Here is a 22,969-nt window from a genome sequence, read left to right on the forward strand (position 1 = left end):
ACGTGCAGCTAAAGTTAACAACCTGAGTTCAATCCCTGGGACCCATATACTAGAAGAGAAGAGACTGCTGAAGGCATGACTACATGCCTGACTACATGCATACTCATGCAAGCACATGTGCATATGCACACCACACATACACACACACACATAAATAAATGTCATTAAAAAACTCCAGCAGGGCCGGGCGTTGGTGGCGCACGCCTTTAACCCCAGCATTCAGGAGGCAGAGGCAGGCAGATCCCTGTGAGTTTGAGGCCAGCCTGGGCTACAGTACAAGTTCCAGGACAGCCAGAGCTACACAGAGAAACCCTGTCTCAAAAAAAACAAAACAGCAAGAACAAAGTTTTTTTTCCACTTACAACCCCTTTTTGTTTTATAAACTTTTACAAGGCCCTGGGCATATAAATAATAAGAACAAAATGCTTTTTGATAATTTATATATAATATATATATTACAAAAATTTATTTTAGGGACTGGAGAGGTGGCTTCAGCAGTTAAGAGCACTTGCTGCTCTTGCAGAGAACCAGGATTCAGTTCTCAGCACTCACATGACTGTTTACTGTTTAGCCCATTTTGCAGATGGGAAGGTAGAGAGAGGAAGGGGGCAAATGAGTCAGCAGAGAGTAACAGGCAAATGACTCAAAGAACAAAGTGAGGAATGGGGCCGGGATGAACACCGGGCATCATGGTGAAGAATCTGCCACCTGAACATTTCCACAAAACATCTCTTTCATCATTCCAGAGAAATGCAAATCAAAACCACAAGGAGCTACCAAGTCACACTCATCAGGGTGGCTACTAAAACAGCAGGAAGCACGTGCTGGCAAGGACCCGAAGAAACAGGAGCTGCTGGTGACTGTGGGAGGGAACATGAAATGATGCAGACCCCGTGGGGAAGCCTCAAAAAAGTAAACATCAAATGAGCATGGGGCCCCTGCTTCTGCCTATACCCACCTAAGGCACCCAACAGTGTGGCACAAGCATGTATTTGAACACCACATCTGCTGCAGCAGCATTAGTCACTAGAAGGTGAGAGTAACCTGGGGCCCCAAACGAGTGCACAATGTGGTCTACAGGTAAAAGGGGATTTGACACAGCCTACTAGCTGCATGCATTCTGAGGGCAGTATGCTAAAGTGAAACAGCTGGGCTCAGAGGCAAATGCTGTGCGCGTCCACTTACATGGCGTCTATAGAGAAGTCAAATTCATGGAGGCAGAAGATGGAATGCTGACTGCCATGGGCTGCAGGGAGGGAGGGACAGGGAATTGCCATTTAACGGGTGAACGGTTGTGGAGTTAGGGTGGTCAATCCTAGAGCCTCCCAAGTGCTAAGTGAACACTCTGCCGCTGATCATGCCCCTCCTCCCCCGCCAATCCCAGGGTGGTAGTTTTGCAAGATGAAGAATGTTCTGGACTTGGACAGTGGAGATAGCTGTGCAATGGTGGAAATGTCTTCATGCTACTCAGTTGTATCGTTTTAAATGGTTAAAGTAGGGGCTGGAGAGATGGTTCAGTGCTTACCAGCACATGCTGCTCTGCTCTTGCAGAGGATAGAAGTTCAGTTCTCAGCACCCACATCAGGTGGCTCACAAACACCTATAACTTTTAGCTTCAGGGGATCCAACGCCCTCTGCTAGCCTCCAAGGGGATGCGCGCGCGTGCACACACACACATTTAAAAATAAATCATAAAAATCGTTAAAATGTCAAACTTTCTATGATATCTATCTTTAAAGATAATTTAATATGAGGCCCGGGAATGTAGCCCAGTTGGTAGAATGCTCGCCTAGAATGCAGGAAACACCACACATATCAGTCATGGAATTACAGGCCTGAAATCCCAGCACTCAACCCTGGTAGAGGCAAGAGGACCAGAAACTCAAGGTCATTCTTAGCTATGTTGTAAGTCTGAGGTCAGCCAGTGAACCATAAGACGTGGCTTTGTTTTCAATATGATAATAACCAAGTTTCCCTTAATGTAAACTATAAAAGCTTCTACATAATAAGGCTGAGGACCTTTGTCTGTAATTATGGTCAGGATCATCCTGAGTAACAATCTAATAAAAATATAATGGACTGATCCCACCTCTGAACTTCGGGCACTGAGGAAACACTGCAGATAGATCAAATACTGTGGATTTTCCCTTGTTCCACGTGAAAATCTAGCAGTGGAGAACAACCCCAGACCGCTGACTCATAGACTCATTTGCCCATCCATCCATCCATCCATCCATCCATCCATCCATCCATCCATCCATCCATCCATCATCCACCCATCCATCCATCATCCATTCATCCACCCACCCACTCATCCATCCACCCCCCACCCCCCCATCCATCCATCCATCCATCCATCCACCCACCCATCCATCCACCCACCCTCCCATCCATCCATCCATCCATCCATCCATCCATCCATCCATCCATCCATCCATCCATCCACCCACCCTCCCACCCAACCACCCACCCACCCATCCATCCATCCCCTTAAAAATTTTTTTTTGAGATAGGATCCTCAAGGCTGGCCTCAAACTTGCAGTAGTCCTCCTATTTCTGCCTCCTAAGTGCCAGAATTAGGATGTGAGCCAACAGGCCGGACTTAAACTACAGATTTAAAAAAAAAAAAAAAAAAAAAAAATCACCTTTTGACAAAGAGAACAGGAACAAAGCCAGTCAGCCTAGGAGTTGTTCCGTTGTCCCGTGAAAGCTGGCTTCCACAGAGCACAGGGCCTGTAGCGGTGTTCTCTACAGTGGGGAATTTTCTCACGTCACCGGGTCACTGCTTTGCAGAATGGCCTCTGAATGAAGATGGGGGTATCTGAGAGGACCTCTTCTTCCCTGAGCTATTCGCCTTGTCATCGGAGCAGTCAGCAGCACTGGCCTTTCCTCCCCCAGCATCCCGTCTCTGTCTCTCCAGGGAGCTGGGACAGTAGGAACCCTGGACATGAGGCACTGCACGCTCTCTCATTCCCACACGGCTAGAGTCTAAGAGGTTGTGGCAGGTGAAGTATATATGACCCCAATAAATGGCACTCCCACCAGCAGGCAGTCACCATGTGGCCAGCAAGATTTGTTGTTGTTGTTTCGAGACAGGGTTTCTCTGTGTAGTTTTGGTGCCTGTCCTGCATCTCACTCTGTAGACCAGGCTGGCCTCGAACTCACAGAGATCTGCCTGGCTCTGCCTCCTGAGTGCTGGGATTAAAAGCATGCGCCACCGCTGCCCGGCAAGATTTTTTTTTTTTTAACCTTTACCATATTAGTACGATATATTTTTTTAAATATGAAATCTTGACTCACTAGCTCCAATTTTGAAGCATTCACTGTTGGGGCCCTCGGCGACTTTGGGGCCCTCCGGCCAATTTTCTCTTCCTTTTCAAGGTAGTTCTAAGCCTTCTACAGAGAGGGCTTCCCGTCCCCAAACCTCCCAGCTGTGGTCAGCACACAGAGCTTGGCCTGCCCTTTCCAAGTCTCACTGCCTACAGTGAGCCAGCTCAGAAGAGGCACCAGGACTGGTAAGGCAGGTTTGGGGGTGGGAGGGTGGGGGAGTCAGTAGCAAAGAACAAGGAAAGAATTTTGTTTTTCAGGGTGATAGACACCAATCTTGGATCCCAGGAACCTGGCTCTCCCCACAACCAACACAACAGAGACAGCCTGTCTAGGGCACTGGCAGCTTAGTCTGGACTCTGTTGATTGGGCCAACAGTTATTGGGCTGGGCCAATAGTAATGGCGAACCTCTCAGGCAGACCCTGCCAGTGAGCTCTAAGGAAGCTGTGGGAAGCCCTCTGAGCTTCATGGCCAGGCAGCTCCCTTCCTCCGCTCCTCCCACCTAAAGGACAGCAGGGTGGCCTGAGCCCTACAGCCACACAAGACAGAGACTCAGACCTGGCGCTGGAAAGTGGCAGGGTCTTTTTTTCCCCCCTACAGCAGAAAGACTTCCAAATGACAGTATCTTCTCCAAATACAGACAGAAGAGCCAATTGTGGTGGCACATTCCTAAAATACCAGCATCTGGGAGACGAGGCAGGAAGATCAGGAGTTCAAGACCAGTCTCACTACAGAAAGCACTTAAAAAACACAGGGGCTAGCCATGGAGCTCACTTGTTTGCATGAAGCCTTGGGCTGGATCCCCATCACTGTGTAAACCCAGCATGGTGTGTGTGCCCGTCATCCCAGCACCCGAAGGGAGAGGTAGGAGGGTCAGGAGTTTAAGGTCATCTTCAGCTACTCACTTCAAAGCAAGTTGAGGCCCTGCTGGATGACAGAGACCCTGTCTCTCTCTCTCTCTCTCTCTCTCTCTCTCTCTCTCTCTCTCTCTCTCTCTCTCTCTCTCATACACACACACACACACACACACACACACACACACACACACACACACACACACACACAGCTGTGCTTCCCCAAGGCCACCTCAGTCCCCTCAGCTCCCGGCAGGTGAGCAATGCCGCCTGCCAGTCTCAGCTTGGGCTCTTCTTGGCCCAAGTGCTCAGGCCTGTTGGCAGGATGCAGAAGGCAGACTGTTGGTAGGAAGCGGTGCTCCTGGCCTTACCCTGCAGGGATCCCCAGCCTGGCAGCCAGCCAGCCCCTTCACAGGTCTCCTCTCTCACTGAGGAGTGCCAAACCTTAACCAAGCCTGGGGAGACCCCATAGGATGTTTCACCACTGAGCGGAGTGGTCAGGAAACAGTGAGAGCTATGGGGAAGGCACGCAATAGAAGCGTGGAGGTGGGCCCCACACAAGCAGGTCTAATAGGGCACCTTCTAGGGAAAGACAGCCACACTGGACATGAGAGTGATGTCTCAAGGCAGCCATACTTGAACCAACTAGGAAACATATTGAAAATGCAGATTCCCTGGGGGGAAGGGCTGGGAGGATTGGAGGGAGGGGAAACTGTGGTCAGGATGTAACGTATGAGAGAAAAGGAAGGAAGGGAGGGAGGAAGGAAGGAAGGGAAGGAAGGAGGAAAATGCAGATCCCCAGGAGCCCTGAAATTGTATTCTATTCAGCTCACACAGTTGTGTGTGGGTGGCTCAACCAGGCGGTCTGGGGAGCACACTCTGGGAAATCCTGCTTTGAAGGATTGGAAAGGAGAAAGCTCTCTGTGGCTTTGACAGAATACTGGTTTATTTCCTTGGGATGTTCCCAAGGGGACTTCGGGCAGATTGCTAATGACTCGTTCTTTGGTCATTTACACAGACACATACCAATGTGAAACACACTAGAAATAAACCCAGGAAGGGTGTCAGCCTCTCTCCCACACACTACAGGGATTTCTAGGGAGGATGGGAGGGGAAGGCAGTGGCAGGGCCTGGGCATATTATCTCAGGAATGTGTGGGGCAAGGTCCTTGCTCACCCCGAAACACAGTCCACAGGTGAGCCCTACCAGGAAGGGCAGCGTCCCAATCTGGAATGGAAAAACTTCTGGAATCCAGCCACACTTCCTTGCCACCTTCATGCTAGGAGAAGTCAACCAGCACTCTGCTGCCTGTGGCTAGCTCCTACCCCCTGGTTGAAATCCCCGGAGTAGGAGTCACCCTGTGGGGCCCCAGGCTCAGGCCAGGGTTTACATGCAGGGCCCTGGCTTAGTCAGCCCAAGCCTTGGCCACCTTTGTGTTCCGTTCTGTCAGTCCCTTGTTCCCAGAAAACTGGCCCACATGTTCCTGCCTGGGAAGCTTGCTGGGAACCTCAATGCCTCCTCATCTTGCCCCTGTCCATGGTCTGCAATCCTGCCTCTGTGATGGGATAGCATCTCCTCATACCAATAGCCAGTAAACAATGCTCCTGTGAGGGTCCCACCACTGGCCCTATGTTCCCAGATACCAAGTTCCACAGCTTGGCCTGACTCCATTCTAACCTTTGGTATCCAGCCCTGCTGGTCGCTGTCATGTGGCCTCACGGCCTTGCATGTTCTCAGCAGGTGTGAACCCCTAATCAGGAGAATTCCATCGCCTCACCCCACCCAGCTTCAATACCTTACTCCATGTTGGGCTTTGAGGATAGCTAAGAAGATCCTTTCTGATAGCATTTATAGCTGGCTGTAAAAGTTGACACCACAACCATATGGCATACCCCGGATCAGAGCTCACAGGAGGTTCAGGCTGCACCAAGAGAGGAGACCACACCACCTGGCATGCTCAGCACTCAAGGGCCACGCTCACAGCCCACGCACGGCTGGGACCCGCTGAAAGTGCAGACTGTTATGTAACACGTGCACGCCACTGAAACCCCTCGCTGTAGCAGTAAATAATGCACCACGAATGTGTCATTGGGACAGTTTAATGAATGCAGATGTTGATTCAGTGGGCACCTCTCAAAAGCTCTGAGGCAGTGGTCATGTGATGGCCTAAAGCTCATAACCTCAAGCGGAAGAGTAGAGGGTAGTGTTCTTGCGAATAAACAGGAGTTTGCCACGGGGGGTGGTCTGGACCAAAACAAATGCTCAGATGCAGTAGCCGCCAGACCCTGTGCATTGCCACGAGCTTTAGAACAATTGCTTTTGTGGTTTGGAGAAGGGACGCTCTACAGATGCTTACGGCTGATGACATGGCCCTAGTGAACAGCTGCTATGGTCAGTACGTGACTTTGTTCCACGAGACTCCAGCTCAAAGTCTGTCCCCTAGCTTTTTAGCCCACATTTCTGTTGCTTGTGTCTAGACTGAGGGCTTGAGGTTAGCTAGAGCCGCGCACACCAGTTGGCTCACCAGCACAAGAACACTAGAGTAGAATACTAACTACTGGTATTTCTGAGTATTTAGGAGTCCGCCAGTGTTGCAGGTTAGTAAAAGGTAGGTTCATACCCGGGGATTCGGGGAGGACAGAGGGAAGAGGAGGGGGACTACGGTACCTCAGTTGCTCCCAGTCTCTTGTTGAGGCTTCCATTTGCCCCAGGTGGGCCTGAGTTCTTACCTTTGGCTTCCTGAAAACCCCCAACCGCCCCTCTCCCCACCCCTACCACCCCAGTCCTTGCATAGTGTTGCTTTTCTAGGCTTGGTCTCCAATAGGCCACTGTGGTTTGGGACCTTTTGGTTTTTGAGACAGGGCCTCATGTAGCCCAGGCTGATCTCAAGCTTATTGTGTGTATGAAGATGACTTTGAACTTCTGTCCTGCCATCTAAATGCTGGAATTGCAGGAAAGCACTATCTAACTTGCTCCAGCTGCGGCTTTGTGCATGCTAGACAAGCACTATCCTAAGTGAGCTACAGCCTTGCTGCCCGGAACAGAACTTAGCTCAGGCTTTCTCCAAACCAGCAGAAGCAGGGGAGGCAGGAAAGGCTGGTCTCAGGGAACCAGTGTCCTCCAAGGCAGTGGGGTCCCAGTGGTTGTAATGGGAGGTGGGGGATTCATGCAAGGGGAAGAGCTGAGTGCAGGGCAGGCTCGGGACTGTCCTGACCCACATAGGCTAGAAGCAGAAGACCAGTGCCGAGAATTTGCTAACTCCATCTCCTGAGTATTGGCCCTGTGAGGGTGGGGGATGCTTTGTAAAATTAAAAATTGAAAAACAGAAAGTTGTGGTATTTGCTCCGCCCATGACCCTGGGCTACACGGCTCAAGGAGGCGGTGGTTCCCGGTGTTGTACTTGACCTCTGATAAGGAGCTGGAGACGGAGGAGACAGGCCCCTTCTCCCTGCTCCTGCCTGCAGGGTGGATTCACTCCTCGTTAGGTCAGATCAGAGGACGACTTCTGCTGTCTACTCCGTTCTGTAATCATGAGTGTATTGCCTCAATTTATATCTTAATAAATTCTGTTACCCATTTAACAGGTTCACATGGATTGATCTGTTTACAACTTACCTTAAATAAGATGGTTTTCAGAATACTGAAAGTTAAACACCTCTAGCCCCCAACTGCTCAGAAATCTGAAAATTTTGAGCATTAACATAACATGCAAATGGAAAGTGCCACCCCACAGATCCATGTCACATGAACTAAATTACTGAAAATTCAGCCTGTGCATACAAGGGTGTCCATGAAACACTGGTGAATACTGTGTTTTGACTTGGCCCCTAACCCCAACATGTACAATGTGCATGCAAATATACCCAAACTGGAAGAAATTGGAAATACCTCTAGTTCTCTGGTTGTAAGCATTTACATTTCATACAGAGACTTTAAGCTGTATGCTGAGAGAGAGGGGGGGAGAAAGACAGAGACAGAGACAGAGAGAGAGAGACAGAGAGAGAACACACAAGTCAAGCAGACACGTGCAACAGTAAATCAAGATAAAGAAGGCATGGGAATTTTGCAAGGTAGTTTTACAACGTGGCCATCTTCCTGAAATCATCCCTAACACAAGATATCTAAGTATGCATGAAAAAGCTGGGGAATTTTGTGTGTTTTCTTATTTTTGTGGTACCAAGAAAGGGCTATTGATTTGCTTATGTGTTTTATGGGTATGAATGAGTATGTGTATGTTTGTGTGGAGGAAGGGGTGAAGGCACATTTTGTGGTTTTGTGTGTGTATGTATATAAACAAACAAACAAATAAATAAATAGCCAGCCAAGAAGGGATGGTGAGCTGTGGGGAGGCTGAGGGGATGACAGTTCTCTTTGGATTTCTATTGTGATTTGCACAGATCTGCCCCCTTAGGCAGTAGTGAGCCAACCTAAGATTCCATCCTAAGCACTGGGATGTTGGGTCCGGATCTCATCTAGAGATTTGGACTAGGTTGGATAGCGCAGGGAATCTGCATCTGAGTCACTCTCCAGAGTGACACACGAGGTCAACAGATCATACAGCCTTGGGTAGGGAGGGAGGACTTCCCTGGCAAAAGTCAGGAATATTGTTTATTGCCAGTACTGTGCCATGGACTTGTGGCTGTAATGAAGAAAGGCTGAAGAGGTGGTCAATATCAATGGGTCTTATTTAAACTAAAGGAAAAAACTTACTTTTCCACCTATGAATCTTTCCAACTGTGTACCTTGATCTTTGGTGTCATTGACATGGTACACCATTTTCTAATGCACTACCCTGTGCGTTCTCATAGTCCGCCATCATTCTGTCTGATGAGTTTGTTCAGAGTTAAGAGTTTGTTTTCACAGTTGGCCATCACTTGTTTGATCACTGTGAGTGCTGGGGGGATGTCTGGCTCTGTTCACTGCCGTAGCCATTCCTTGTTTAGTGCCCATCAGGAATCACGCAGAAGAACTCATGGAATTCTTTTTCCTTCTTTCTTTCTTTGTTTTTGTTTTTCCTTTTCTTTTCAAGGCAGGGTTTCACGGTATAGCCCAGGCTGTCCTCAAACTTGTGTTCCTCCTGTCTCGCTCGGGCTTCCAAGTATTGGGATTACAGGTGAGTGCCACCACACTTGGCTTAGAATTTTTAGTTTCTCTTCTACCCAATGTGTACAAGTGGAAGACAATCCAAGCGTGGCCAGACACACTTCCTGCTCAGTAAACCTAAGTCCGAGATGACCCACTTGACTTCTAGTGAATTCAAAACAAACATCCTGAAGGATGTTCCAGTGGCTGAGCAAAAATGCTCCAGACCAAGCCCACTCACTGGCTATCCATGCCCCTAAAACCACACCAAGAGTTGGTTCTTGCCAAGCAAGGGTGATTGGAGCCAAATCACCTGGTTGAGCTCCATTAAGCAAAACAGGGTCTCTAAGAAGGAGGAAGTCTACACTGTGGTTAGGACCTTTGGCCGAGGAAACCATTACCAGGCGGGATGCTGGCAAACCAGGTGAACTCAGGAGAGCTCACCAGCCCTGCACGCTGAGAGGCACAGTAGCTGAACCCAGAGGAGAGCCAGCAGAAAGTCCTTCCCACTTCAAGTGGCTGTCCTGGAGGGGTCACAGGAAGTTGTGAAGGGAGCTGTGGTTGGAATGACCTCCCTCCTCGGTATTGCTCTCCTCAACAGCTAGCCTAGCCTGACCTCCAGAATGGTGGAGAGCATGAAGCGGGTGAGGTGGTTCACGTGACAATTTTGCCACTCATTAGCTCTGCAACCACAGGCCAGTTTGCAGTCCCCCGCACCCCGGTGTCCCCACCAGCAGGATGGAGATGGCCAGAGTTCTTGCCTCAGTGCTGTCACTTGAATGAAAATGGATGACACAGTCAAAGCACACAGCCCAGAGACTGACACAATGTAAAGTCTCAAGTAGTCGACAGTTCATCTGTTCAGGTCAGCGAGCTATGCTGCAGAGAGCGGTAAACACCAGCGCCTTCACTTCAAGCGGCTGGTGGATGCAGGGGCATGGGTGGAAGCCAGAGCCAGTCCTGCTGGTGGGAAGGAAGCTGAGCCTAGCTTCCAGGCTGGCAGCGCTAAACAGCTTAGACCAATTTATTGCAAAGCATCACAAACGCAACGGGAGTGGAAGATTTTCACATCCAGGTAAAAAGGAGCCTTTGATATTCCACACATCAGGAAAGCAATACCAAGATAGTATAGAAGAGGGAAAATTACAGAAAGCAAACTACCTGACGTTCCCTAGATACATACGCACTTCTCCACTTCTGGCAACTATTTTTTTTTTTAACACTTTCCGAATCACCTCAATTTTCCCAAGTAGAACTGTATAATGATAAGTTTTGAGATGATGTTCACATGGGTGCTCTTTATGTGATACTTTCACACAATCTCATTCAAATTGGACCGGAAAGTAGATATTTAACTATAGCTATGATTCTCCAATCTAGATGCACCCCAGAGTCAACTGGGGATTTTATTTCTATTTTTCTTTTTGAGGTAGGGTCTTGCCATGCACCGAAGGTTGAACTGGAACTCGCTATGTAGCCCAGAGTGGCCTCAAACTCTCCACCCTATGTTCTCTATTTTCGAGTCATCATTTATCAACCTGTGCGTCACGATCCCTCCGGGTTCCCTCACCAAAGACCGTCAGAAAACACAGATATTTACATTACAATTAATAACAGTGGCAAAATTACAGTTATGAAGTAGCAACGAAAATAATTTTATGGTTGGGGTCACCACAACACGAGGGACTATTTTAAGGATCACAGCGTTAGGAAGGTTGAGAGCCTCTGTCCTGAGTGTTGCGGTTACAAGTGGGCACCAGCACACCCTTTTCTCAATGGGACATTTTCTAGAAATCCCAACTAGGCTGTACCCTGGACCAACTAAGCTAGAATCTGTGTGTGCAGATTTTGAACATTTCCACCAGTGATGGGTGTTCTAATATGTAGCATTAGCTGGAAACTACTGTCTTTTTTCTATTGCTCCCTAGCTCCAGCAACATCCCCTCATTTTCTGTTATGCAAAGAAATCAAAGGTCCTTGATTCCCTGTTGGGGAGTTATGGAGACCCAGTCACAAGAGGAGCAACAGACTTCCTCCTACACAGATGGATCAGAAACAGAACACACTGGGCAGTGGTGGTGCCTGCCTTTAATCCCAGCCCTCAGGGGGCAGAGGCAGGTGGATCTCTGTGAGTTTGAGGCCAGCCTGGTCTACAGAGCTAGTTCTAGGACAGCCAAGACTGCTAAAGAAACCCTGTTGAGAGAGGGAGAGAGAGAGAGAGAGAGAGAGAGAGAGAGAGAGAGAGAGAGAGAGAGAGAGAAAAATAGAACCCAATACTCTTGGTCCTGAAGCATGCACTTCCTGACTCAAATATTCCCGCTACACGCCAACCACTGACCCACCCAATAACTAGAACCGAGAAGCCCCAGGTGACCCTGCTCTTCTGATGTAGCTCATAAGGTGCTACAGAGCCAAGGCAAGGAAGGTGGGGGAAGACTTTCCAACGCATCTGAGAGCTGGAGCACAATGCAAAGATGTCAAAGGACAGTGGGGTGTCTAAAGAAGGGCTTGAACAGTCACCACAGGGGCATGATAGTAAAATGTTCATAAGATGATGAAGATCACTTCCACTGGCCACACAGAACTGCTCCAAAGACTGTGCAGTACTGGCCAGTGCAGTGAAGGCAAGGTCTCCTAGAGGACTGTGGTGAGGACTCCACAGCAGGAGGAGGCATTAGCCTTTTCCCAACATGATCCCCCCTGCACTTTCTGGAGTGAAAGCGATGGGAATTTTCAGGGGTGAGGGAGCCCTGAATTCCTCAGCGCATGGCTTAGCAGGGAGGGCGGTCATGGACAGATACATTCTACACATCCTAGCAAAAAGAGATTATATCTCCAGGCTTCTGGAACCTTCTCAGATTATGTGCTCTACTCCAACATGTACAAGAGAGCCCCACAGGTCTAGGTATGCAGGTTTCATGGTCTAGGCCTACAATCTCAATACTCAGTAGGTGGAAGCAAGAGGATCAGAGGTTCAAAGCCAGCCTGGGCCACATAATTTAAAAAGTAAGCTCATGATTTGGTTATCAAAACCAGAAAAAGAATACTCCAAACAATCACGGAAGGGTGATGAAACTACTTTCTTAGGCCCGCTAGCTCGTGTAGGGAGGAGCACCACATGATTCTACCTATACTCATTTCGCCACGGTACCCACTCTTAGCTTATTGCCATGATTACATGAGTCAAGACATCACTTCTCAAGGTGCAGGGTACAGACCTGACCAGGAGACCTGTTGGACACAAACATTCTAGAGCCAGAACCCACTCCACCTCCAAGGCTTTTTAGTACCCTCTAGGGCCTTCTGACATCTTCTAGAAGGTGAACCTCACAAGGGCAACAACTTTTGAGGTCATGTTCAATGCTGAGTCATCAGTGTGGAATGCCGGCTGCCATATTGCAGACAGATCATCCAATAAATATTTGTTAAATGACGGATGTGTCGAGATGAGACCGGGGAGAAAAGAAATGGGCTCAAAGGGCCTGGCACCTCTAGCTGTATTTCCATAGTTCCGAGACTGCTACGTCTCTCTCCAATTTGTAGTAGATTCCATGAATTGGAGGCTTTGTATTTCACAACTTACTTTCCCAGTGCTCAAAGCAACTCACCACCAGTCAGCTCTCAGTAACACCTATGGCGGTCACAAAGGTCTTTAGTTTCCAAACCCAGATTCATACCACCAGCATGGCGTGTCTCTTTTCCTCACGTGGGTAAAGGAATTCAAGAGGACCAAGTCCCGGGTCATAATGCAACTATCTGTTTAACCATTGGCTAGTCTTCCTCAACCAAGCATCCACCCCACGGCAGGGGGACTTTGCTCTGATCCCCGGCATCACAAGCACTCCATAAATACCTGTGGAGTGAATGGCCGACACCTGGCTGGGTGGGACTGATAAATGCCAGGGCCCTTCTGCACCTCCAGCCCGCCCAAATCCCCAGATTCTCCAGCAGCTAAAAGGAAAGACGCGGAGGGCAATGACCCGCTAACAAAGCAGTTACGAGAACGCTCCTATGTGAAGCCTTGGCAATCACAATTTATTCCTCCTGCTTCACACACACAGTCCTGGTGCCAGCTCACCCGCAAGTCACTCCACTCAAGAAATTCCAAAGTAGGGCTTGCCTCTGATAAGGCCCATGAGGAAAAGTTTATTGATTTATTTATACAACGAGTGCTGCCAAGATGGTCGGCAGGCACTAATGTCAGCATGGCTCAGGTGAGCCCTGGCCGTCCAGAGACTTTAGCTGGAAAGGAGGAAACAGTGGGGTTAGCTCCTCTACCGGCACACAGTTAGTCTAACTAGCAGTGGCTTGCCTTGTAAAGCCTGATATTAGCCAGTGGGCTGTGATCTTATACCTCGGTATCATCTCGTCCCCAAATAAACCTTTGGGGTAGGCCTAGCCTATTTCACCTCTCCCTATTTTACAGCTGAGGAGGAAAAGTGGTTCAATGTTATTCGCCGGAGGCAAGAGGGCCAGCCTAGACTTACTGCTTGCTCTCCAGGGATCTTTATGAAGCGCGCGCGCGGACTAATGGGATAGGTCAGATTTATGGTAAGCTACAGCCGCGCGTGTATTTTTCCCTATAGTGACAAAGTGCATCACTGACAGCTCCGTCTACTTCTTTGCTGTCGTTACTAAGGCCCCCTTCTCTTTGGTTTCCCTTTTTCTCAGAACCCAAAGGAAGATTCTGCAGGGGTGGAAGGAGTAAGGCTTTGAAATCTTAACCCCCTTGCACCTGCAGGACCTTGGAATTGTGGCTTGTCCTCTTTCTACCTCAGTTTCCCTACTTGCAAAATGCCGGGAACTATGGCGCACAATAGGACTCGGCGCATGACAGATGCTGGATGAACAGCATTAAAAATAAGTCATTTTTCTTGAACATCACCATCATTCCGTGCCAGTTAGGGCTCTCAGTACCGCTTCCTGACACAAAGGCAAGCCACACACTTGCAAGCACTTCCCGGAGTACACAGTGACTCGCTGGGGGAGCTTGATAAAGCAACCTTTAACCATAGAGGCAGGGTGGGAAGGCTGTCCTAATCATCTCACCGGAACAGACACCTGATGCCTGTATCTTGACATTTTATCCCTCCAAGCCAGTTGCCAGTCGGTGAATCCCAGGGATACCCCAATGATGGCCCAAGAACACGAGAAGCCAAGGTGTTGGGGGGGGGGGGAGACTGCCACCAAACCGGGGAGAGACAACAGCAGGCAGCCGGCTGGGGAAAGTCAGCAGCTGCCGCTGGCCTGGTGTCCCTGCTGCCAGCAAGTGATGAATGGGGGACTGAGAAAAAGAAAAAGCCAACAAAGGTGTCCCTAATCTTGATGCAGTTTCATTTCCCCCCCTCCCTGGCTGACCATTGAGTGAGAATTTAAGCCTCCGTCCCTTTTCTTTGGCAGACATTTGAAACTGAAAGATCCCGTTTCTTCCCAACTGGGAGATGTCATGGGTAGAAGCATCTAGGAGGCACTGGGGGTGGGGGTGGGGGGAGCACGTGACCCCTGCACACTTGTTCTTTTTGTTCTCTCCTCCTCATTCTCTCGACCCATCTACTCTTCCCAGACCAGCATTTTTACAGGATGTTCTTCTAGTCCAACCATAGTGAATGTCTATCCTACCCTCCCACCCCACTGCATTATTTTGGTAAGAAGTTTTCTGCCTAGGAGCGAGAGGCTTAAACGGCTTGTATGTAGAGGTTAATTAACAGAATCTTAGTCTTCTCTCCCACTATCACACTCTGAAACAAGGATTCAAGCCTGGGAGAGGCACAGCATGGTATTCTCATGGAGATTCAGCTCCGGTCCTGCTCTTGGTCCTATCCAGGTAGAAGGGCTCCCTTATCAAAGAGCCCTTTGCCGGTGACCGAAATGCTATTGAAGCCACTTGGAGTGAAGCTGATTCCACTTATCTGGGTCCCTTGCTGAGAGAATGGGGCAGCTGAGAAGCTGCCACGTGTCATCAGAGAGCTCTAGACACTCTATGTGGTCTGGCCACTAAGTTAGCATTCCCTAAAAATGCCATCAAAATCCTGACCATGGATTCTCCCTGAAGCAATAGGCTGGTCACCTCCGGCTCTCACACGGTCAAGCCTGTCTCTCCTTGCATGCACTTGCATTTGACATGTCAGCCTTCCTGGTAACTAAGGCAACTTGATTCTCTCTCTTCAAAAGGGCAGTATTTCTCTCACGGCTACCTGGGACCCTAGGGGATTGGAAAACCAGGTCAGTTTGGCTGAGCCCTCTCCTAGAAGGGGGAGGGATGGGGACAGAGACAGCTGCCCCCTCCATTACTCATTTCCTGGGTGGCAGGCGATTTGCCCAAGCGACTCAGAAACCCTGACCTCGCTGCACAACTTTGCATCTTTCAGAGTCTCTTCCCACTTCTGTGGTCTCTCATGCCCACTGCTTCTGTGCCAAGAAGGTAGAAGAGAGTCTAAACAGTCTCCTAAGCTGCCATGGGGCCCCACTGGCCCCTCCTATCAAGGGACTTTAGCAGCATCTTCCCCTGAGATCAATGTCAGATTTGCTCATTCCCAGAGTATGCAATAACCAAAGCCTACCTTGTCCAAAAGGCTCGTTGTGAACCTGACGTGAGTGGATAAGCTGGAGCAGGCTACACTACTAGATGGGGGTATTGATTGAGAGGTCCCCCTTGCTGGGTATTAATTATTACTTAACCTTTCTAAGTTTCCCCATCTCAAGATGGGAAGGGTAATACTATCGACTTCATACTGTTGAAAGGATTAAATGAGATCCTACTACACATGCTAAAAGCCCATAGAGCAGTTCAAAGTGAAAATTCAACACATGGTATCACTTACTGCCTTAGGCATTTGTGGGCTTCCAAACCTCTTGTTTCTTCTCATTTACATCAAGTAGTGTTTTATAATCCAACTATTTCTGGAAATTGACCCAAGGTGTTCCCTTGCTTAGTAGATGTTCATGGAATATGGAGGGAGATCATGTGATTATATAGCCCAGGCTAGCCTCAAACTCATTATTCTTTTGCCTCAGCTTCCTGTGTGCTGCGATTACGGAGATGTTCCATCACATCTGGCTAAACTCAGGCCTGGAGACCGGTAGAAAAACCTCTCAAGTAACCTGCATACAGGCATTAGTGTAGCAAGTGTATATGTAATGGGACGTTAGGAGTGTAAACATGAAACACACAGCTTTGGGCAAATTCCCCAGCGGGCCTGTGACACTCCCGCCTAAGCAAGCATGTCACAATGAGAACTTGGAAAGTGACAACAGTCAGACAGTGTCCTTAAATCCATTTTAACCGATAAAAATAGTCATTCTCATGCGATCACGGGCGTTTTCACTGTTTCACATGTTGCAAACACGAGTGAAATTTGCTTGTCTAGCCCAGACAAAAATGAGGAACAGTTCACCAAACCACCACAGGTTAGGAGAACCTGGAGCTGGTATTTAGGGGAAAGTTTCCATAAGAGAAAGAAGAGAGATGACCTTTACTCAAGGCTGAAATCGATTTGCTGTGTGACCTTGGGTAAGTCACTTGTCTGAGTTTCATCAGTGAAATCAGAAGCCTGGGTTACATCATGAGAACGGCGCATTCCAGCCGCACAGCTGGGTGGAGACTCGGTTGACTTAGGTACCTGTTTCACAGGTGCTTTTCCCAGTAAACGCTGAAGAACTGACATTCCCCAGGAGTGCCTTTTGCATGCGGGCCGGCCAACCTACCTGCTTCTGCTTATTCAAAGCGAATAGCCTCCTCTGATGGTTTGTGTGTAACTGCTCATGCAAGAACAAACAAACAAATAAAAAAGAAGCAGGCAAAACCAGGGTGCAGAGAGGTTACGTAAACGAGTCGAGGTCACTAGAAGGCAAGCCGCAGAACCAAGATTCCAGGATCCAAAGGCTCACCCCTCTTTCCATGATCCATTCTTGCCCCCTGGTGCACCATGGCCACACCAGAATGGTCACAGGTAAGTGAAACCATTCTTGGCTCAGTTCCATTTCCCAAGGCCAAATTCCTGCCACAGTGGAGCAGAGGTCCTGAGTCAGCAGCTCAGTGGTCTGGAGCTGGAGGCTGAATGGTACAGTCGTTAGAAATGTGGGCTCTACCCCAACACTGCTAAATAAATAAATAAATAAGTGCATAAACTAGAAAATGCAGGTTCTGTCTACACTCAGCCTGTCTAACATTCATAGAGTTTTACAAAAGTTGGATGATTCCACCTGGGGTAGTGTCTCAGTGGTAGAGCATTTTGCTAAGCAAGCCAGAGGCCTGAGGTCCAATCCCAGCGCTGTGAAAATTAATAAGTAAATAAAATTGTGTGGCTTCACTGCATTTAGTCTCCCAGAACCTCAGATAATTCAAGTCCCAGGGCTGATGGGAGGATTTACAGAACTAATGACCCATGTAAAGCTCTCAGTAGACCTGAATACAGTGAACACTCAACCATGATCTGTTCTCCGCCACACAGAGGACGGAGACAGGGGGACAAGCAAGCCGTTTGCAAGTTTGTTTACGGCAGGAGGTATGAACCTGGAGTTCACTGGGCCCAGAATTACATAGAGAAAACCTCGTGTGCACTCGGGAAAGAGTCTTGCTGTTCTGCTAGACTAACAGGGCCTAGAACATGAAGACTGCAACTAGAGACTCAAGCCCCTACAACAAAACTTATTTCTGAACAGGTTGACAAACAGGCAGTTTGATGGTGGGAGAGCCTGCCAAGTGCTGAGCTACATGGGTCTCCAGGACTTGCTGCTCCAGCCCAGAAAATGCTCAGAGTTCTCAGGGAGTTCCTGCAAGATCGAAACACAAAGCCAGGAATGTCCTCTGTGGAGCCAGTCCCATGGTCCACTCTTCCTCAGCAAACAATCGGTGCATTTGTTTTTATATACCTCGAAGCTGAACACATGTGGGACGCTGGGCCTTTGCTGGCAGCTTCCAGAAACACCTATGCTCAGCGGCCCTAAGGGGTGTTCAGGTATGGCCCTGCAGCAGCACCTGGTTCTCTAGGGACCTGTCCCTCCCCTGATTGGCCTTGACTCGGGTAAAGCCCGGGTGCTACTGCAGCCTTTGGCCCAGTGGGCAGGGTCCAAGCTGCCCACTGGACCCTCTCCCGTTGTTGGGACAACCGTCCTCAGGAATTCCAGCCTCCCGGTCTTCGCTGGGTGAGAAGGGGAGAGAGTTGGCAAAGCCGGCGGCCTGGCTGCTCTTCCACCCCCCTGGTGAAAGGGGGAACTGAAAACTGGATTCTCTACCCCCAGCAGCTCCACGGACAGCACACAAAACAGCTTAGTCCCAGAGGGTGGAATGTGCCAAGACATTCTTTAGGGTTGGTAACCGGAGACACTATTTTGTCCTTGGTGGCTGAGAAATCCCTTTTCCAACTGAAGGACCATTTGAGTGACTTCTTTGAAATTCAGGGGAATGGGTGGGCATGGGCTGTGATGTACGCTCAGATACACACACTCTTAAGGAGTGAGATTTCCTTAAATGTGATTTTTCATTTGTTTGCTTCCCACCATTAACTAGTTGTAAAGCTGTGACTAACTACTCAGGGAGAATCTGCTTCCCCTCCCTAACCACCCCTCCCCAACAAAAAAGTTCAGCTCTTCTCAGCTTTGTTAAATTGCCACCCCCCACCCACACCCCCCGGCCCATGCTTATGCTCCTAGACAAACCCTATCATAGCTCCTTCTCCCTCATAATCAGCTAGGCTAAGGAGAAACTGGAAGGCTGAAATCATAGCTCTGGGAGCCCCATGGACTAGGCAACACTTAGCCGACCTCTTCCATCACCCATGGAGCACTCAAACCTCACAGAGCTCAAGCAATGAGCCCATGCCCACACAGGCAGGGTTAAAAGGCAGGACCCTTAACCAGGTATACGAGGGATTTCCTGGACAGAGAAGCAAAGATCCTTTGCACAGCTCCATCCCCAAACTCAAAGCTGCCCACCAGAGTGATTCCTCAGTCCTGACCCCACGCTCAGGGGCCGTGTAGGAACCCAGAGCAGGTGGGCTGAGCAAGGAGTAGAAAAGTACAGAATGCTCGCAGCTCCGTCAAGCACCGTCATGGTTGTGACTTCTCCCCAAGCCAGTCTTCCTAAAACAGAGGTTGCTTGGGCCTGGCTCACTGCAGAAGGGAAGGTACAGTAGCTAGTCAAAGCAGAATTTTATTTTTTTTAAGATTCTTTTCTGTTAATGGCAATATGTGTTAATAGTTTCCCAATTTTTTTTTTTTTTTTTTTCACTGAGACAGGGTTTCTCTGTGCATTTTTGCGCCTTTCCTGGAACTCCCTTTGGAGACCAGGCTGGCCTCGAACTCACAGAGATCCGCCTGGCTCTGCCTCTCGAGTGCTGGGATTAAAGGCGTGCGCCACCACCGCTCAGCGATACGAAATTTTTTAGTGAGCTGGTGTAAAGCCAAGCACTAAGCAATAGTTCAGGTAGGTATATCCAAAAGTTATGAATGTGGTATATAACTCTACAACCTGGGATCTTATGTTCTAGCTGAGTCAATTCTTGGGAAGCTGTTCACTTGCCCTCTTCCAAGGGCAAATGATTACTGGCATTTTTGAGAAGTTTTCCATGTTGTATTATTCCCTCAGATGCATGCTCAGCAAGGCTGGCAGGGTAGTCCTCACCCACCAGCATGACATCCTAGAGCTATCAGCACCCAGGCTCAGCTGCAGGGACTTACGGGGTAGGACACATAAGCTTAAAGTTGTCTGTTTTAAGGAGAAGACAAGGGAAACGGCTGTCCAGCTCACCAACACAGTTCTAGAGCCCCTGGGGTACCTTGACCTGAGAGGCCTGGGGAAGAACGCAGGGCAAATTTAGAGGTTACAGAGTCAGGGCAGAATGACAGCGTAGGAAGTGGAAAGGGCAAAAAGGCAGAGCAAATCACGTCCCTGGCTTTCCGATTTTCTCTTACGTTTAAAAATGGGAAAATGGCCGGGCGGTAGTGGTAGCGCACACCTTTAATCCCAGCACTCGGGAGGCAGAGCCAGGCGGATCTCTGTGAGTTCCAGGCCAGCCTGGTCTACAGGTGAGTTCCAGGACAGGCACCAAAACAACACAGAGAAACCCTGTCTTGGGGGGAAAAAAAAAAAAGCAAAATGGGCTAGGTGCAGTAGCACACATTTTTAAGCCCAGCCCTCTGGAGGCAGAGGCAGGCAGATCTCCTTGAGTTCCGGGCCAGCCAAAGCTACAATGCAAGATCTTATCTAAAATATATGCCTTTAATCTCAGTACTCTTGAGGCAGAGGCAGTAGAATCTCTGTGAGTTCGAGGCCAGCCTGGTCTATAGAGCGAGTTCCGGGACAACCAGAACTGTTACACAGAGAAACCCTGTCTCGAAACCACCTCCCCCCCCCTCACCCGCCTCCCCCCCAAAAAACAAACAAAGAAAAAAAGCCACCAAAATATATAAATACTAAATACATTAGGGGAAACGGGAGTTGGAAGTTGGTGAGGTGGCTCAGAGGGTAAAGGCATTTGCCTTTGGTCACCGGGGGCTGCCAGGTGGAAAGAGCACACTGACTCTCACAAGCTGTCCACTGGCCTCCAGAGGCACACACACATGCGTACACACTGAGAGAGAGAGAGAGGTGTCGGCGGGGAGGGGGCGTGTGGGGAGGAGTCAGGCTTGCACCTTCTATAGCCTTTCCAACTTTTTTTTTTGAGACAAGGTCTCACTATGCCACCCTGGTTGGCCTGTCTTCTTGAGCCCTCATTATTACTCCTTCCCTTCCAAGCAAACTATTAGGCAGACACAAAGGGAAACTGAGGCCAAAAGACGAAAGCAGCCTGCTTAACATTCCGCAGCATTAAAATTTTCTCTTCCAAATTACAGGAAGAAGACCAGCACTCAGCAAAGAGTAGGCACCCATGAAATCATGAATGAATGAATGTACTCAAGAGAAACTGAACTCATTGCTTCCTGATTTTTTTTTTTTAACTTTAACCCCCATCTTGATATACAGTCCATCCTGGACTTCTCAGATCCCCTTATCTGAACCACAAAAGATGAAGGGTCCTGGGTTGCTTCACTGGCACCTAACCCCCCAAGGTCACAGACCAGGTGAAAATTCAACATGTCTGGGACACTCTACCTGGCTCAGTTAAAAACTACACCCAGCGAGGTGGCCACCAAGGTCAGGACTGGCCGAGGAGCCTTGGCCCCAGCAGGAGAGGGAGCAGAGGAGGCTACAGGCAGGGTTTTGCCCGAGGCCTCTCACCTCCATCTGCATCCTAGCAGCTTCCAACGTGCTGTGAGATTCCTGGAGAACCAGTCTCCCTCCCGTCCCCTCCCCCGCTCCCTCCTTCCCCTCCCACCTCCGGCTTCCCCAGACTTGCTCCAAAGCTTTTCTCAGCAGCCAACGAAGCACCTGTCAAAAAGCTGCTTTCTCTTCGCCAGGCAGAATGTCCTTCCTCCAGTAGTCTCCTAGCGACCCTGGGGCTCCCTAACCACCCCTCAACGCCCAAACCACCCCCTTTCAGCCAGGGGAGTCCCCAGGGAAGGCTTATTTCACCTGGCTTGGTCTTTGCCTTCATCCTATCCAGACCCCTCTTTCTAAAGCTCCGCTAGAGCTTAAGGTCAAAACTCTGGGCAGGTGCCACCGGGGCCTAAGTCCTCCACCTGGGGCGGGCTGCGGGCGGCCCGCTTGGCGTCCGCCCTTCTCTGCAGCTCTTAGGGCAGGAGTGCAGCCCAAGAAGGGGTGAGGGTGTGGAGGGGAGCAAACTAAGACCTTCTAAGAGGCACGCAGAGTTCCCCTGCACACCAAGGGCAGGTGCGGCCCAGGCGCGGTGCCGGGTCCCGGTCCGAGCACCCCGGGTCCTACCTGTCCCGCGGGTCGATCCAGCTGGTGGTGCGGTTCCTGTGGTCTATGTAGTAGACCTTGCCGTCGAAGTCGCGCGCCTCCTCCCAACCCTCCGGCAGGGGCAACTCCGGCCGGGGCATCTTCCCGAGCGCGGCCCGCGCTCCCCCATGCAGCTCGCGGCCGCCGCGGGGCTCAGCGGCTCGGGCCGGCCGCTTTGGGTCCAGGCGGTGGCCGAGGCAGCATGATCGGGGGGTGGCGCCCGAGAATCGGGGGCCCTAACGGGGGCCGGCCGGAGTGGCGCCGCTGTCCATGCGGCCCTGCGGCCCCAGCCCCGCGCCACCCGCCTCTCACGCTGCCATGTGCGCCCGCCGCGGCGCCCAGCCGGCCCGAGCGTGTGGCCAGCCGGCCGGGAGAGCGGCCCGAGCCGCCGCCTGTCGCCTGCCTCCGCCGCCGTGCGCCGCGCTCCACGCCGCCGCCTCCCGCAGCCGCTGCCGGAGCCCCGCCGCGCGCCCCGAGACTTCTGCCTCCGCCAGGTGTGGCTCCGGCGGTGCAGGTAACTGCGCTGCCCCGGAAACGGGAGGCGGAGCGCCGGGCTCCGGGGTTCTCGGGTCTCCTCCCCGCGCCTAGCGCCGCGAGGGCGGGTCCTAGAGCCCGAGACGCGCCCCCTCGTGGGACAGTCCCAAACGCCGACCACCTCTGCGCTGCCCCGGGAGGCTAGCCTCTCTGCTCGCCGAGTGTCCAGGCTCTTGGCACTGGTGGTCCCAAATCTTGACACACCCTGTTTTCTGTGCTATAGAATGAGGAGTCAGGCAAGAAGTGGTTAAGTGAAAACATTCTTGCAAATCGGAGAACATAAGTTTTCCAGGATCTCTCGTCCCTTCCCCCAGCACTCACACCATCTGTCTC

At 50.2% G+C, this 22,969-nt stretch overlaps 1 protein-coding gene across 2 annotated transcripts in view; it reads right to left on the reverse strand.

The window, feature by feature from the left end:
* Wwc1 (WW and C2 domain containing 1) overlaps window positions 1-22,217 on the reverse strand; it is a 153,033-nt gene extending 130,816 nt beyond the window's left edge. For both annotated transcript variants that reach the window (XM_006971635.4, XM_016005155.3), the window contains exon 1: window positions 22,085-22,217. In XM_006971635.4, coding sequence (XP_006971697.1) covers window positions 22,085-22,203 — 119 coding nt within the window. In that variant the 5' untranslated portion in view covers window positions 22,204-22,217. The remainder of the gene's footprint in view (window positions 1-22,084) is intronic.
* Window positions 22,218-22,969: the final 752 nt, after the last annotated feature.

The sequence above is a fragment of the Peromyscus maniculatus genome, chromosome 8 (assembly GCF_049852395.1).
Source record: "Peromyscus maniculatus bairdii isolate BWxNUB_F1_BW_parent chromosome 8, HU_Pman_BW_mat_3.1, whole genome shotgun sequence".
In the NCBI taxonomy this organism is placed as follows: domain Eukaryota; kingdom Metazoa; phylum Chordata; class Mammalia; order Rodentia; family Cricetidae; genus Peromyscus; species Peromyscus maniculatus.